General features: G+C 38.9%; 1 protein-coding gene across 1 annotated transcript in view; it reads right to left on the bottom strand.

Moving 5' to 3' along the window:
• Positions 1 to 693: 693 nt before the first annotated feature.
• LOC101864326 (protein lin-37 homolog) overlaps positions 694 to 15,481 on the bottom strand; it is a 27,814-nt gene continuing 13,026 nt past the window's right edge. Inside the window, exons 2-8 of the mRNA XM_005107445.3 lie at positions 11,314 to 11,380; positions 10,493 to 10,540; positions 7,759 to 7,853; positions 6,317 to 6,489; positions 4,880 to 5,005; positions 4,005 to 4,078; positions 694 to 3,052 (exon numbers count right to left, since the gene is read on the bottom strand). Of these exons, the coding sequence (XP_005107502.1) occupies positions 2,956 to 3,052; positions 4,005 to 4,078; positions 4,880 to 5,005; positions 6,317 to 6,489; positions 7,759 to 7,853; positions 10,493 to 10,540; positions 11,314 to 11,380 (680 nt within the window). The 3' untranslated portion in view covers positions 694 to 2,955. The remainder of the gene's footprint in view (positions 3,053 to 4,004; positions 4,079 to 4,879; positions 5,006 to 6,316; positions 6,490 to 7,758; positions 7,854 to 10,492; positions 10,541 to 11,313; positions 11,381 to 15,481) is intronic.

A 15,481-nucleotide genomic window follows, 5' to 3' on the forward strand; every position in this document is an offset into this window, starting at 1 on the left:
TAAATAACCATACTAATATAAATCAATGAAAGAGACAGACAGAAGCAGAAAGTGGGGTGGGGGGAGGGGGCAGAGAAAGACAGACAAGACTAGAACTAAAAAAAATAGGTAAAAAGAGAGAGAGAGAGAGAGAGAGAGAGAGAGAGAGAGAGAGAGAGAGAGGGAGAGAGAGAGACAGAGACAGAGACAGAGACAGACAGACAGAGAGAGAGAGAGACAGACAGACAGAAGGCAGGATCTCACAGTCACAGGCACACAAGGACAAAAATTATTTTTTTCTATGAACACAAGAGTAGAGTGACCAGGCAAATTAGAATTTATTTTTGATTCGTTTAGTTTTAGTAAGAGTAAGACTTTTACAGCACTTGCAACACAAAAAGGTCACAGAGTGCTGAAGATTAGAGGAGTTACTGTTACAAGAGAGGAACAAACATAAAAACAGAAGGAGGAGAGATATAAGGATGACAGATATTTTTATTAGTAGAGGTTTTACGGCGCTCGCAACTGCATAAGGTCGTATGAGCGCCAGAAGATTAGAGGTGTTACAAGAGAGTTAAAAACATAAAAAATAAGAAGGGGAGATAAGGACGATAGATGTTTGATAGGAAAGAAGGAGCAAACCAAACCAGAGCATCCGCCAACCACCCACATTTTAAAATCAAAACATCCACAAAATCAAAATACTCAAACGGAAAAGTAATCCAAAATAAATTTAATTGCTTCAGACAGGACTGAATTCTCATCCTTCAAACATTTACAGGCACTTCAACACACACATCAGATCACCTCTCAAACTTTCACGATCCCCATAAAATCCCCCTCCTAACTTTCTCATCACTTTCACATTCCTTCAAACATTTACAGGCACTTCAACACACACATCAGATCACCTCTCAAACTTTCACGATCCCCATAAAATCCCCCTCCTAACTTTCTCATCACTTTCACATTCCTTCAAACATTTACAGGCACTTCAACACACACACACATGAGTTATTTCATAAAAGAATCTTCTTTCGCTCCATCCATGATGAACAACACAAAGAGAAAAATAATAACCCCGCTTGACAAGATTTTTTTACATTAAATAAAAAAATTAACATACATGATGTTCGTCTGGAAATTATGAAGCGTTTTCTTGGGCGGATTTTAAGAGACATAATTCAACTCCTACGAGTTAGCTTCTTCTGTCTCCGTGGTTTTATGCGCCCTGCATAATTTAGCAAAATTTGATCATTTTTTGCACAATTTCTGATTGTATTCCTTTATTACTCTTTGTTAAAATTAACAGAATCGCATATTTCACATTTTTGGGCTCAGTTTGCATAATTTCAGAATTTTTTTGGGCATAAAATCATGGTGACAGCCTCTTGGTTTGGTATCGGTTTTTTTTATTATGTGCTTCAAAAGTCCACTAATTTACTAGATAATTCATCACCTCAGAACTATTTTGTCCAAACTGCACTCTGTAGTTGAGTCCACTTTGGACAAAATAGTTCTGAGATGACGAAATGTCAACTACAGGAAAATCTCAAAGTCAGAAAAGCCTAAAATTAAACTTGGCAAATTTGCTGCGACATTTCTCTACTGCAATTCTGATAATAGCTTACACTTTTATAGCATGGTAGCAGCAATAGTATTGCCCTGACAAAAAATCAAACAGTTAAATAACAATATGCTTTTAAAAAGAAAATCTATTACCGGCGGTCAAAATGATTTGTGGAGAAATATTTTGCGACATGGTGCACAAATAAATGCACTCTCTCACTCTGTCCCTAACCCTCTCTCAAAAGAACACATTCCCTCATATGCATGCTCAAGTTAACATCATCCTTTCTCATGCCAGAATATAGACCACCAACAAAAGTTTGCTATCTACTTCTGTCCTGGCCTATAGTCTCCACCTCTGTCCAGTTATATCTCATCTTCTTTAGGTCCAAATCTACAAATGCAAGTCCCTCTTCCCAGAACTTTAAGGCCTTCTTCTCTGTCTTTCCTTGTGGATTCCGTCATAAGGCTTGGTGGGTAATGTTTTCTCAAAGGCATGTCCAATCCACTTCCATTTTTTTAATTTCTGATTTCTACATCCATTTCCTGTTGATCAGTTTGCTCCAAAAGTTGGGTTCATTTCTTCTAATGTAGGACCATTCTAGTACCCGATACTTTTACCATTTCTACAAGATGGGTCTTGCATTCCATGTTGTTAAGATCTGGAAAATTGCGCACTTCCAAGAAGTCCCGTACCAGGTATGTCAATGTGGCATTGAAGGGGCTAAAAGAAATGTATATCGTCAGCCAGCTGTTCAAATCAAATGTAGGCCTACTAAGCCCAAAATTTTGAAATATCGTTTTATTTCCGTTTCTTAATCTGTGGTATCAGTTGCAATTGCTCATTAAATATTTTGTGGCAAATCAAATTCTAAACATTGAAAAAATAATAATAATATACAAGAGATACATAATGAAGGTGAAATTTTAAAGAAAAACTCAACTTTTATTCCCTCTCCTGCTGAGAAATGTTTCTTTCTGACCTTAGAACATTTGAACAGCTTGCAGATAATATACCACTTGCATCCACCAACCATACACTACTGTTTCTTATATCAAAATATACAGTACAGCAAAACCTTGCCTTCATCAATATCGCCTGCCATGAAACAATATACCATACAGGCAAAACATTAGCATTCATCCAATACGTCAGTTTGTGCAAAGAAAAAACATATTGCCACATCTATCCATCACAGACTTTCAGCAAAGAAACAACATATTTTTATAACAAACGCTAGCATCTATCTGTCACAAACTGTTTGCCATAAGACAATGTATCTTCCGCGTAGCAATGAAACTGAGTAACTCCACTTCTTTTACTCATACTGAAAGGAAGAAGCAACAGAATTACTCATTATTCCTACAACAGTGAGGAAATTGCACTAGAAGACTAGCATCCATTCATCACATACTGTCTGCCATGTTCCTCTCAAACATTTCTTTCAGCACCTGGATACTGCTGGCATACTGCATTTCATTCATCACGCTTGCTTCATGCCACCTGTGGGAGAAATAAAAGATAATCGACTTATGTTTGCTTTGACTATTTATAACGTATTAAATTCAAACATAAAGTGCAGGTTCAAAATCATGTATTGAGTATCCCTTCCCTCCGCAAGCTCACATTATTCAATGATATCAATAATTACCTTTGGCTAACCCTGTTCATTCACAGCACCCACCCATCCCCAAGGACATACACCAGGGATGGAAACTGATCAGTCCAAAATTTACTGAACTATTCGCGGGCTAAACAGATTTGGATAAATACACTTATTCAATAGAGGATTAGTACACAGGGTAGAATGACACACCATTGAAAGGACACTTACGAAAAATGATAGAACAAATCAAATTATGGATTTCCAAAAATTTACGGAAAATTTCCACCCCTAATACATCATGGCAGCCTATTACATATTCAAGCACTATCATTCACAAGTTGGGTTTTTTTTTTTTTTTTAAAGCATGCATGACACAAATGTTGGCATGCAGGAAGCAGGCTGCTTTAATCATAACATGTTTAGTGTCAAAATTTGGAATGGACTGGTGCATTTTATCAAAGTCATTAACAAAACATTGTTTTATTTTGTAAAAGCACAGCCTATGGCTGTTTCTGCTTTCAGCATAACCTTGAACAGGGACTGAAAAAACACCAGGCATAACACCAAAACGTTCAAGAAGAGATCGGCAAAAAAAGTAATACAGTGAAGTCTGTTTAAACCTAAAGCTGCAGAATTGCCGGTTTTGCTTCAGTTCAGCCATGTTCTTCGCTAAGACAAATTGCTCAAATAATGAAGAAAAAAAAATCAAGAATGTTATTACCACTGTTTTCGGATTCACTCTGTTCAGTTAAAACTCCACTGAACATGTACTAAAAAATAAGTATAATAAGCAGGCCACACCAGACCATGCAGCCACCAACTACACACTTTTACCCTTCAAATATTTACCTGTTCCTCACTTCCTTCCACCTGGCCATATGATTGAGCAAAAGATGTTCTGCTGGAGGTGCAGACAGGGGATCCTTGAAAAAAAAATGAAATATCATTTAGCAAAAGATGCAATAGAAGCATAATTGCATGTCATGTTTGGAAAGAGGCATAAAAAAAAATTTACCCAGTCATCTCTGAAGCCTTTTCTTTTTTGAAGACTAAATTATGAACGTGACAGAAAGTTTATATCTGGGATTCACAACACCAATATGAGAATAACGCTTACAAAACAAAACAAAAATAAGGCTCCGCATAATTTGACTTGGGCACATATAAACAAAATTCAAAAAGTATGCATGAAAATAGAATGTATGCATGTATGCAGACACTTACACAAAGACATGAAAGAAAGAGACAGTGTGATCAAGTTCACAGTATAAAGCCACATGTGACACAACAAATTAAACAAAAAATACAGTAGACGGAAAGAAACAGAAGGGAAAAACACACTAGTCAAAAGCAACCGACAATCAACCTAACAAGCCATGCAGAAGGAAAAGGAAACTGAGTTAAAAAGAGCTTTCAAAAACCATAAATCAGAAGAAGTCATTTTAGTGCAAGTGAGAGTTTTACAGCACTTGCCACTCAAACAAGTTACATGAGTGCTGAAGATTAGAGTTGTTACTTGAGGGTAACATACAAAGGGAAAAAAGGGGGATAAATAAGGGCAACAGATGTTTGATAGAAAAAAAGGAGTAAACCACCTGAGTGCGCCCATCAACACCCCCCCCCACAGTCACTTTAGTCAAATACAACAACAACAAAAACCTGAGACAGCAAACTGTAAAATTAAATAACCCAGCACAGCCCAACCCATGACACAGCACACTCACAGCATGTATGTTTAATCTTTCGTCTGGCTGGGGAACAGCTTCGGGTACACGCAGATCATACAAACAGCCATCTTCCGACTTTATGGGCAGTGGCAATTCATACACATCGGAATAACTATCACTCCTCTGAAAAAAAGAGTACAAAACAATGCGAATACATTATAAACATCGCAGTATTTTAATGTCAGTGGAGTGTTTGACAAACAAAGGAAAACATACAATTCGAGCACAAATTTGGACGCACATATTATATGAAGATCTGCTGAAGTAAGAGTACATTGAGAAAACTTAATTGACGTTATCAAGACACCACAACCAGTTGTTACAACTTTGGTCGTCCTTTTACAAAGCTTAGATCCAAAACCATGAAATTTTTATTTTTTTAATTTTTTTTTTGGGGGGGGGGGGGGGGGGGCGCGCCTCATGCAGTGCACAAATCATAGATGTAACTTTTGGCTATTTGAAGTTTTCTATAAGATTGTCCACCTCTTAGGAGGGAATCGACAACCCACAACTAACACAGACAAAGGGATCAAAATTAGATCAAATTTAGGTTCAAGGCTAGTCTTTATATCATACATCCACATCAACACAACTTAGATAATTTATAAGTATTCTATACGCAATCTGGATCTGTTATCTAGATCTAAATGAATCTAACAGAATCACAACAAAAAAAGAGAGCTAGTTTTCTATTTCAAGGCACAGATTATAATAGAGACTTAATTTGACACTTTTTTGGTCGCAATACAGATTATGTTCTACAGGACAGAATAAAGTGATTCGTTTTTATGAGCAAGGAAACTGAACATTATTTCCAAAAATTTATTTCTGATCAGTTAACCACATCCAACCCACAATAAGTCTTTCACTATTCACCCGTTCACATTTTGGGGATTGCGGATACTTGCCCTTGATTCTCAGGGCAGGGGAAATAATAACTAAAATACCATCATGTTTTATTAACTCATTACCAAAAAAAAAATGAAATGATCAAGAAAAAAAATGCAAATATGTCAGGAAAAGAAAACTAGTACAACCAAACTTATTTTCATTGTACTAAACTATAATGTAACTGATCTTTAGAATTAAAAATACAACATTCCAGCAAATCACGAAACAAACATTCAATGCGTTCCTCGTTAGGATCGCTTCCTGGGCTAAGTGTACTTATAAAATTGGTGTCTCCTGATTACACAGTAAATAAAAGAAAATCTGCAAGTGGATATCCTTTGTTTAAGCAAAGACTAGAAGAAAGCTGGATTCCTGGATTTCAATAAAATGATGTCAACCTGCAAAGATTCAGCATGACAAACAAATCGCAAGCTATTGTAAGTTTACCACACAAACTAGATCTATCAACGGCTACCAGCTCTTCTCGTAGGCAAATAATACTGACACCTCCTGGTGCTCTTAGTTAGTCGGTGGTCAATATACCTCTTCTTCTTTTACTTTCACATCTGGGGACGACGCCCTATCAGCTAAAGTGCCAAGGCTTTTGTCATGAGGTCTGTTATGAATCCAAGCTCTGCACACTGGATAAAGCGGACTGCTCTCTGGGAACTGAGCCAAGTCCACACTACGGTCAAACAGCTTCATTATCACAGTCTCTGAAAGGACAAAACAGGGACCAATGTTTAAACTGTACACTCATACAGTCATGAAAAAATACAACATCCACTATAAACACAGAACAGCTGTGCCAAGAGATCAACCATTTCTATACATGTCCTCGACAAATGTGTGCAGCCTACTAATCCCTGCATGATCACTCAAGTCATATCCCACATTTAAGTTTTTTGTTTTTATAAAGTGTTTTATGGCGCTCGCAACTGCATAAGGTCATATGAGCGCGCAGGACACACCTAATATTTTCAGTTGGTAGGAAATTTTGAATTTTGCCCGGGTGGCGGCCAAAGCTTACTCTTATCGATTTTAGACCACCAAAGGATCTTTAACGTGCGCAACTTGCACACGGGCCCTCCGAGAGTTTTCGCCCTTGTCCAAGAAGGCTAGGTGTAGATCTTTCCTACCAGAAGAACAGGGGCGTGGCTGAAAGACAGCAGTAAGAAGAAGCGAAGGAGTAGCAGTAGAAAGGCTGCAGAAAGAATCAGGAGCCCAGAGGAAGGGGCAAAGGAGGTGTGGGGGTGGGGGCAGAAAGAGGAGACGAAAGCAGACGACAGAATATTGCTTGAGAGCAGGAAATGAGGTGAAAGGAGACAAATTTAGAGAAGAAAATTCTTCGGTCGCTACCCGGATTGGAAGCCGGGACCTTTGAATGAGAGGCCAACACCTTAACCTCTAGGCCACGAAAGTCCCCACATTTAAGTTTAAATTGAACTATACTTTATGGCGGGCATTGTTTAAAGTCCTCAAAAAAATTGTTGACATCACCTACTCTTTCTTCCGACACACTCTTAAAGATCTCATGAAACAGGTGTAATAGATTAAATACTCTCCTCACCAAACCCGCTTTCTCAAAATAATAGTCTGTGGACTCCATTCCTAATCATAATTTTTTCATAAAACAACACAGTGAGTTGCCAAGTCTCATTCAAATTCTCCGGTTAATTGTGGTTGAAAATCTTACAGAAATTGTTGTAAAGTGGTCCACTTTTTAAGAATAATTTTCTTTAAGTGGGTAAACCAATGTATTGACGCCCATTAAAACCCTGTAACTTTCTAATTACTGGACAAATGGTTAAAAAAGATAAAAACAATGCTTAGAACCAAGACAGTTCTTTCTCAGGCAGCAATAAAAAAGATTACACTGAAGACTTTCTCTTTCCATGGGCGTTGCTACTTTATGGTGAAATGGTGTTCTAATCAAATCAAATTAAAAACCACTGACTGAGAACAAATAAAAAATGACTACTCACGCTGTTCACCTATACCATCATATTCCCCCGAGTCATCTCTCCTTTTCCTTTTCCTGTTTGGTTTTGAGGCTGACTTCTTTGGAGAAGCTGAAATTCTGTTGAAAATTTAAAATGAAGAGTACCCTACAGAGACTACAGTCAAACCTGTGTAAGACGGCCACCCATTGTCAAGGGGAAAAGGGGCCGTATAAGACAGGTGGCCATCTTAGGCAGAACTGATCAAGATGAAGAAAACAAACCATTCCCATCTGAGGTCACAATCGAAAGTAGCCGCATTGTTGTTGTTTTTGTTGTTGTTGTTGTTGTTGTTGTTGTTGTTGTTGTTGGTTTATATTTTGTTTGTAATTTTTACTTTGTTGCTGATTTTGCACAAGGGTGACAATAAAACGAAATGTATCAGACGAGGAAGAGCGAGTGCCATGTTAAAACAAACACATGGGTTGCCACCACTCAGAGTAAATGAGCGACGCTTCTGTCACAAGTTTATGTTGACATCCTTTGTTACTTTGTTACAGACTGGGTAAACAGTGACCACTCATCTCACTTATGATTTGTGCATGAGTTCTGGGCAGGGCTTATGGGTTATGAGGGATCACACGCTTACCTCACCAGCAGCTGAAAATTGGTAGCTATTGGTCAACAGTGGGAGGGGCCTACGCAACCTGATCGGTTGGAATGACTACCGAACAACAACGACAGGGATTGAATTATGACGGCTCGCCCACAACGCCAGGGGCCAATGCACAATGACAAAACGTAATGGAGTCACAAAGGTGGCCGTCTAAGACAGGTGTTATTGCTTAGTGTGATAGGGGTTGTGTGTTAAAATATGGTGGCCGCGGCCGCGTTGGACAGGTGCCCGTTTCACACACTTAAATTATATAGAAAAAACGCAAGGGGGGAAATGGAAAGTGGCCGTTTGTACAGGTGGCCATCAGGGCAGGTTTGACTGTACACAGAAGCAATATAAATAATGCACATATTTTTCCCAAAAGCAATAAGCTCAAGAACGGATCACAAAGATCCATGAGGGACATCAGCATTGAGTTGTATGATAATAAGGGGACAGAAAAAATAGAAAAGAGAGAAAGGAAAACATTAACAGTGGTTCCCTTCAACCATACAAGAAATACAACAATATACAGTGGAACTCAGATTCAACGAAGTCGTCCAGCTTGACCTTCAATTTATTTACATCCAAGTCTTCGTTTTAGAAAACACAAGGTTTTGTGTAGATAATTATAGGCACCGAACAAGTAATATATAATGTATTCAACTTTCTCTATCAAAAGTAGTTTGGTTTCAAACGAGAGGCATTTTAGTTTCTTTGATGCCATACCAGAAAAATGCTGGAAAATTCCAAGAAAATACATTACATTGAACAATGAACTCTACCAAGTAAACAGTGTGCAAAAAGGTTGATTCCTTCAAACGCAGGCCTGTGTCATCTATCATCTATTATAACATTTTGTTGGCTGAACAAGTTATGGTGCTATGTTGAGCATATGGCAATGTTTGATTGTACACAAGTGCCGCGATTTCTGTATCGCACCAAACGCAAAGTGCAGCAAGCGAAGCTCCTTTTATTTTTGCATTCTGCATCAATTTCTCTCGAATTTCCGCCGTTTTCAATGACAATTCGGCGTGCTAACGTCCCGATGCCCGATCGACACTGTGTTGCTCCACAATAAACAAAGTGAAACTAGCGCTAGGCCTAGAAGAACGGAAGTAGAAAGCTACGGGCGGACATGAGCAAGCTGCGTTTTCGTCTCTCTCCCGGTTCGGTGTTTTCCGCGTGTAAAAAAGTATCGCAATTTGCAACCGAGCGCGGTCCAGCGGAGTAAGGAGAAAAGTAGCGGGAAAAGCTAGATGAAGCGGAGTTTCCGCTGTTAAGCGGGAAAGTGGCAGCTATGTGTAATATAGGCCATAGCCGTTGGAAAAAATAACTGACCAACCCTGACATACACTAAGACATGTGTGTGTGCTAACAACGCGTGTGTTGGTCTGAAAGGAGGCCACTGATTAATCGCATAATATATAAACAATAGGATAAGCGAATAATGGTTCAGTATGCATGTGCAATGGAGGGTTTCCAGGAACAGATAAGGTTTGTTGTGGGAGAAAAATGAGTGAAGCCACGTCAGTGTGGACTGTTCACTCTGCAAGTGACTTCATTGAATCCAAGTTTGTTCATTTATGTGTTCCGAGTTATTTTTATTGATTTTCATTAATTTTTAAAAAAACGGGGAATCCAACTCCTTTCGTTGAATCAGAGTTCCACTGTAATGTGAGAATACATTGATATGGCAACTGCAAAGGGAGGTCAATTTAAATAACAACGGAACATATTTGTACACAAAATTGAATTTCTTTACACAGTGTTAACGAAGTAGGGAATTCATTAATTAAAGATGACCTTAAATCAGAACAACCGTTGCTCACACTGCAAGAAACACAGACTATTTGAAACACCATACAGATTCCCTGATTCTCTACTATGATGAGAGATTGTTATTTCACTTTGAAACAGCTCTCCATTTCTGAAGTCTGTGAAGGCTTATAAACAACAATATTTTTAAAAAAACATCTTACTGAATATATGAAATTTTAATTTAAAAAGGGAGGAAATTGTATCCAGTGCATTTAAAATACACTGCAGGTATGAGGAAAGGTCCAACAAGAGTAGAAATTTTCAGGTAGACACTTCTTTCCACACGTCTCTTTATCCACTTACCTAGAATCTGGAAGGGGCATACTCCCTTCTCCTTCACTCTGAGATTGGCTGTGAGGATGAAATTCATGAAAATGGACATAATTACTTTCATTTACCCTTCAAAATAATAATCATAAGGATACCGGACTGCTCTGACACAAGTTTCCACACTGTGAAAAACTCTTGTTCTTTTAAACGAAAGCTACATAAACATGCACATTGCAGGATACATGAATAACTATGACTCTCTCACTCTCTTTCTAGTCCTAGCATGGAATAATTCGCAACCTGACACATTTATGTCAAAACAGTTTAAAAAACAATTTAGAGGAGATTTTTTTAAAACCTAGAGTGTTGAACTTGTGAACAAATTTTGGAGTTTGAATGAGACTTTATAAATACAAGATCTTCCAATTTCAAATACAAGAGGAACGTTTTCAAATTCTCCTCCATCTACTACTTGTTCCATAAATTCTTAAAAGCATTCATCCCACTCAGAGGAAAAGACTGAAGTGCAGAGTAAAAACATTATTGTGCGTCACTTTTCCTCTGTCTGAACAGAAATAGTCACATAGCTACAGAAAGGAAGAGTGATTACTCTTCACTGTTCAATGTCTATTTTGACTCAAAAATGGCATCAGCCTTGACATAACCATTTGCCAATTAAGCAGACAGGTGTACCAATCCCTGATGGAGCTTGTTTCCAGGCATTTTAAAAAATGAATTTGCATCCTCACTCCATTTGTGCTCAGGAAAGCAGAAATCAGTTCAGTATCTCAAGTAGTCTAGAACTATAAGAACACAAAAGCCTTCACACAAAAAAAGTAAGCATCAAGACATACCCATCTTCTTTTCTATCCACCAAGTGCTGTAGGGTTGCATCAAGTCGAATTCGAGCAGAATTGACTTCTGAAATAAATAATAAAAGTAACACTTCAGTTGTAGAACCTTTTATTTACCAGATAACACGCTTTTCAACTCCAGAACTGTATGAAAAAATCAAAATTAAACAGTGACTAGTTTTTTAATAAATTAGAATTCAAATTTCAGAAGAACACCTTTTTTAAATGGTTATGCTGACAAAATGCTCTTTATATTTCGAAACAGTTGTGAATAAGAAAAAGGTGATTTGTCGGCATCAGCAGTGCACTGCTATACATCTCAATTATAAATCTCTAGACTAAATTCACTGAGATTGCAATGTGGGTTTAAATCTTTTTAAAATTATCACATCAGTAACATTTTGAACCCTGCAAAAACTAAAGCTGTAAATTGATTTCACCTCTTGGTTAATTTGTTAAAAAAATGTTTTTAAAACACCCTGTTTAAATGTACACAATTTAGCTTTATTTACATTGCAGAGGTCACTGCATTAAAAAAAACAAAGACAATGTCACAAACTGGTGTCATTAGCGCTCAAGTTTTCTCTGCGCTGCATGTTCTTTCCTTACTCTCAAACCTCCAAAAATTTAAAATTTGTCCTTTACTTCTCCAACTCGAAGTCATGTACCCATTACAGGTGGGTGGGCAGGAGGGGCGAAAAAAATAAATCCGCGGCCGAACCGAGGCTCGAACCTGGACTTTCTGCTTTGGAGACAAGCACAATAACCACTCCTCCACCACGCCACTGTAACTGTAAGCTACAGGCTTTAAAAATACTGCAATAGTGCTTTGCGGTCGTGTTGCCACCGTGAACAACAACAAAGTGGGAATCCCTAAATGACGTCAAACAAGATAGCTGTTACTATAAATATCAGCCAATGGCGTACATCTGTCGTTCTCAAGTTATCCGCATGGGAAGGACTTCCGTAAGGAGCGACCACCCCAAGCTACGCAGTAAAGAAGGTACTTTTGAGTGGGCTATGTAAAAGATAGGGTTAAGTATTTGGTTGGGCAATAAAGAAAGTAAAGAAAGTAAACTGAGCTTGTGTTACTTTGTATTCCTCTTGCCTTCCTTTGTCTCTTCACCTCGAAAGGGTAGATCTATTATTAGTGACATGTTAACATCTAAAAGTATACACAATAATATGACATGTTTAGAAAAATCAGTGACTGTGATTCGAACCTGTGAGTGAGGGAAGCAAACATGATTAGTAGTCCAGCAGCATTACCACTATTCCAAACAGCTGGTGTTACAAGTGGGTAAAAAAAAGTTCTTATAAACCTACTTGAGTGAAGTGGGAGTGTACTACCTTTCAAAATTCCCAAAACGCAATTATTTTTTACTTTGAAGGGTTTTGTCGAGGTTCCTTCACAAAATTTCTACAGCTGATGCGATCGGCTTTTTAAAAAAAAAAGAAAGAAAAAAAAGTAAATTTCTGGGTCGACTCTGCCTCATTTGCATATAAAAGAAACAACTTCCGATTTTTGAGTAGCAACCGTGGACAAGTGCTGCTTTCTCCATCCGGCACCTTCTTTTGTTTGTGGTTTTTTTCCAAGCACCCGTGTCGGGGTAAGGGGTGAACAAAAAAATTATACAAAGAAGGATTTAATTTCGCAAGTGTTTTGAACAAAAGAAAAAAATGGGAAAAAAATAACCTAACCCTAAAATTTACCTTAATAAAGGAGGCAAGCCCCCCCACTGAACCCACTCCCACCACACCAATTACCCTATAAGAAAAGAAAACCTACCCTCCGCAACGAGCGACCACCTCAATAAACACAATAAAGAAGAGTCCTAACCCGAACCCTACCCTTACCCCAACCTTAACCCTTAACAAACACAATACAGAAGAGACCTACCCATACCCCTACCTCTAAACAAACACAATAAAGAAGAGACATACCCCTAGTTCCTACCCCTACCCTTTACCCTAATATGTCCCCGTAGGATTATGCGATTTTGCGGCCGCGTTTTTTCGCGTAATTCTGCAACATTTGCATAATTTTGCATTCCCTGCGTTTTTTCGCAAAACAATTATTTAACGCCTCGCCATGTGACTGAAGGGAAATAATCACCGTACTAAGTCTCATTTAAGTGAAAAGTTGGTTATTTCCCTTGTTAGAAGATCATGGTTATTATGGGTTGGGATTTTGTTCCTTGAGCATGTTCAATTTTTCAATCCATCAAAAGTTGTTGTTCTTATGTCTGCTGATGTTTCATGTTAGACAGGTGTCCCTGGTTTTAGTAATGTGCCAGCATCAGAGATCCAGATGTCCTTTTTTTTTTTACAGAGATTATATTTTTGGGTTGTTTTTTTTTGGTTTTTTTTACTGATGTGCATTGTTTTCTTTTCAAATACTCAACAAATTACTGATACTGATATGTTCTGTTTTAAATTTTTTCTGTACATAAAACATGAAAAGCATGAAAATTCGTGTTGAAAAAGTGTAAAACATGTCGCGAATGGTGTTATGGTAAGTTGCATAATTTTTGCATAATTTGGCATTTATTTTGCATAATTTGGCCATCTAAATTTGCATAATTCTTCCGGGACAGCCTAATAAATAACCCTCAACAAACAAAGTAAAGGAGATACCTACCCCTACCCCAAACCTTAACCCCACCCCTACCCTTATCCGTGACCTTCACTCTACCCCTGCACTACCCCAAACCTCAACCCTTCACAAACACAATAAAGAAGAGACCTAACCCTAACCCTACTCCACCCCACCCCCACCTCTAACCCTCAACAAACACAAAAAAAAAAAGACCTACTATTACCCCTAACCCTGCTCCACCTCTACCCCAAACCCTAAACAAACACAATAAAGAGGAGACCTACCTCTACACCAAATCCTAACCCTGAACAAACACAATAAAGAAAACACCTAACCCTACCAAACGCAACAAAAAAGAGACCTATTATTACCCCTACCCCTACCTCCACCCCTATCCCAACAACCCACCCATAGCCCTAAACAAACACAATAAAGAGGAGACCTACCCCTACACCAAACCCTAACCCCATTCCAACCCCCAACTTTCAACAAACACAAGAAAAGACACCCCTCACCCTACCCCGGGCCAGACCCTACCCCTACCCATACCTCTATCCCAACCCCTACCCATACCCCTATCCCAACCCCTACCCCAAGCCCAAACCCAGACCCTACCCATGCCTCTACCCCTATCCCTAAACCTAAACCTAACAACTCTCTATTCTTTTCTGTTTCATATTGGTCACTCGTTGCGGAATTCGTCCTCCCTAAAATAATACAATGTATTTTGCTAGAATTAATCGCGGTGAGAATTTGGTAAGAAACCTTATAAAACCTGGCAAACCAGCGCTTCCAAACAACTTAAGTACAGTCGAACCTGCCTTAACAGAAACCTGTCTTAACGGAATCTCCCCACTCCCCCCTTGATATATTCCTCTTTAATTACCTGTATAAACCGGACACCTGTCCAACGCGGAAACGGAAAGAAAAATCTGCTCCCTTCCGAGGGTTTCACCAGTCTAAGACTAAAGACGGAAAATGCTTTGCCAGCTCAGCCCTGATTTGAAACAAAACTCGCAAGTTTGGTTCCTCCGGCTCTAAACTTTAACCATGCCGCTGGGCGAGGAAGGGGAGTAGGGGTGCAATTTGGGGGTAGATGTTACCCCATCATGTGAGCCCTGAGCAATGCAGATCGTCAGTGTAGTGTGGGTGTGAAATTTCACAGCCACCCGTGAGAGTGCTCGAGTAGCTGGCCACTACGGTAACTTTCCTGGGTAGCCAGAAGCCAGAGGTGTGAAATTAGATTGACCAATGCCTGCCGCCCTGATCGTAAGGCCAGCCGAGAAAAGAGTTCCTCGAATCATTGTTACAATGACGGCAGTGAAGGGTGGCATTGGTTGACTGTACTTGTTACACCGATGGGTGGAAGCAAAGGATGTTCAAACGTTTCTGTTTTTAATAGGTCAAACAGTTGTCCTATGAAAGGCAAACACTGGTGGTAATTGGATAAGTAATTAGTAAGACTGCATGTCATTATCAGACAGGATAGCAATTGAGAGGTGTGAAGTTTTGATCACTGCTTGCCGATCGGACAAGAGATCCGGCTGGGCCTTCGATTTGAACCCCCCC

This window comes from Aplysia californica, unplaced genomic scaffold (assembly GCF_000002075.1).
Source record: "Aplysia californica isolate F4 #8 unplaced genomic scaffold, AplCal3.0 scaffold00604, whole genome shotgun sequence".
Taxonomy (NCBI): Eukaryota; Metazoa; Mollusca; class Gastropoda; order Aplysiida; family Aplysiidae; genus Aplysia; species Aplysia californica.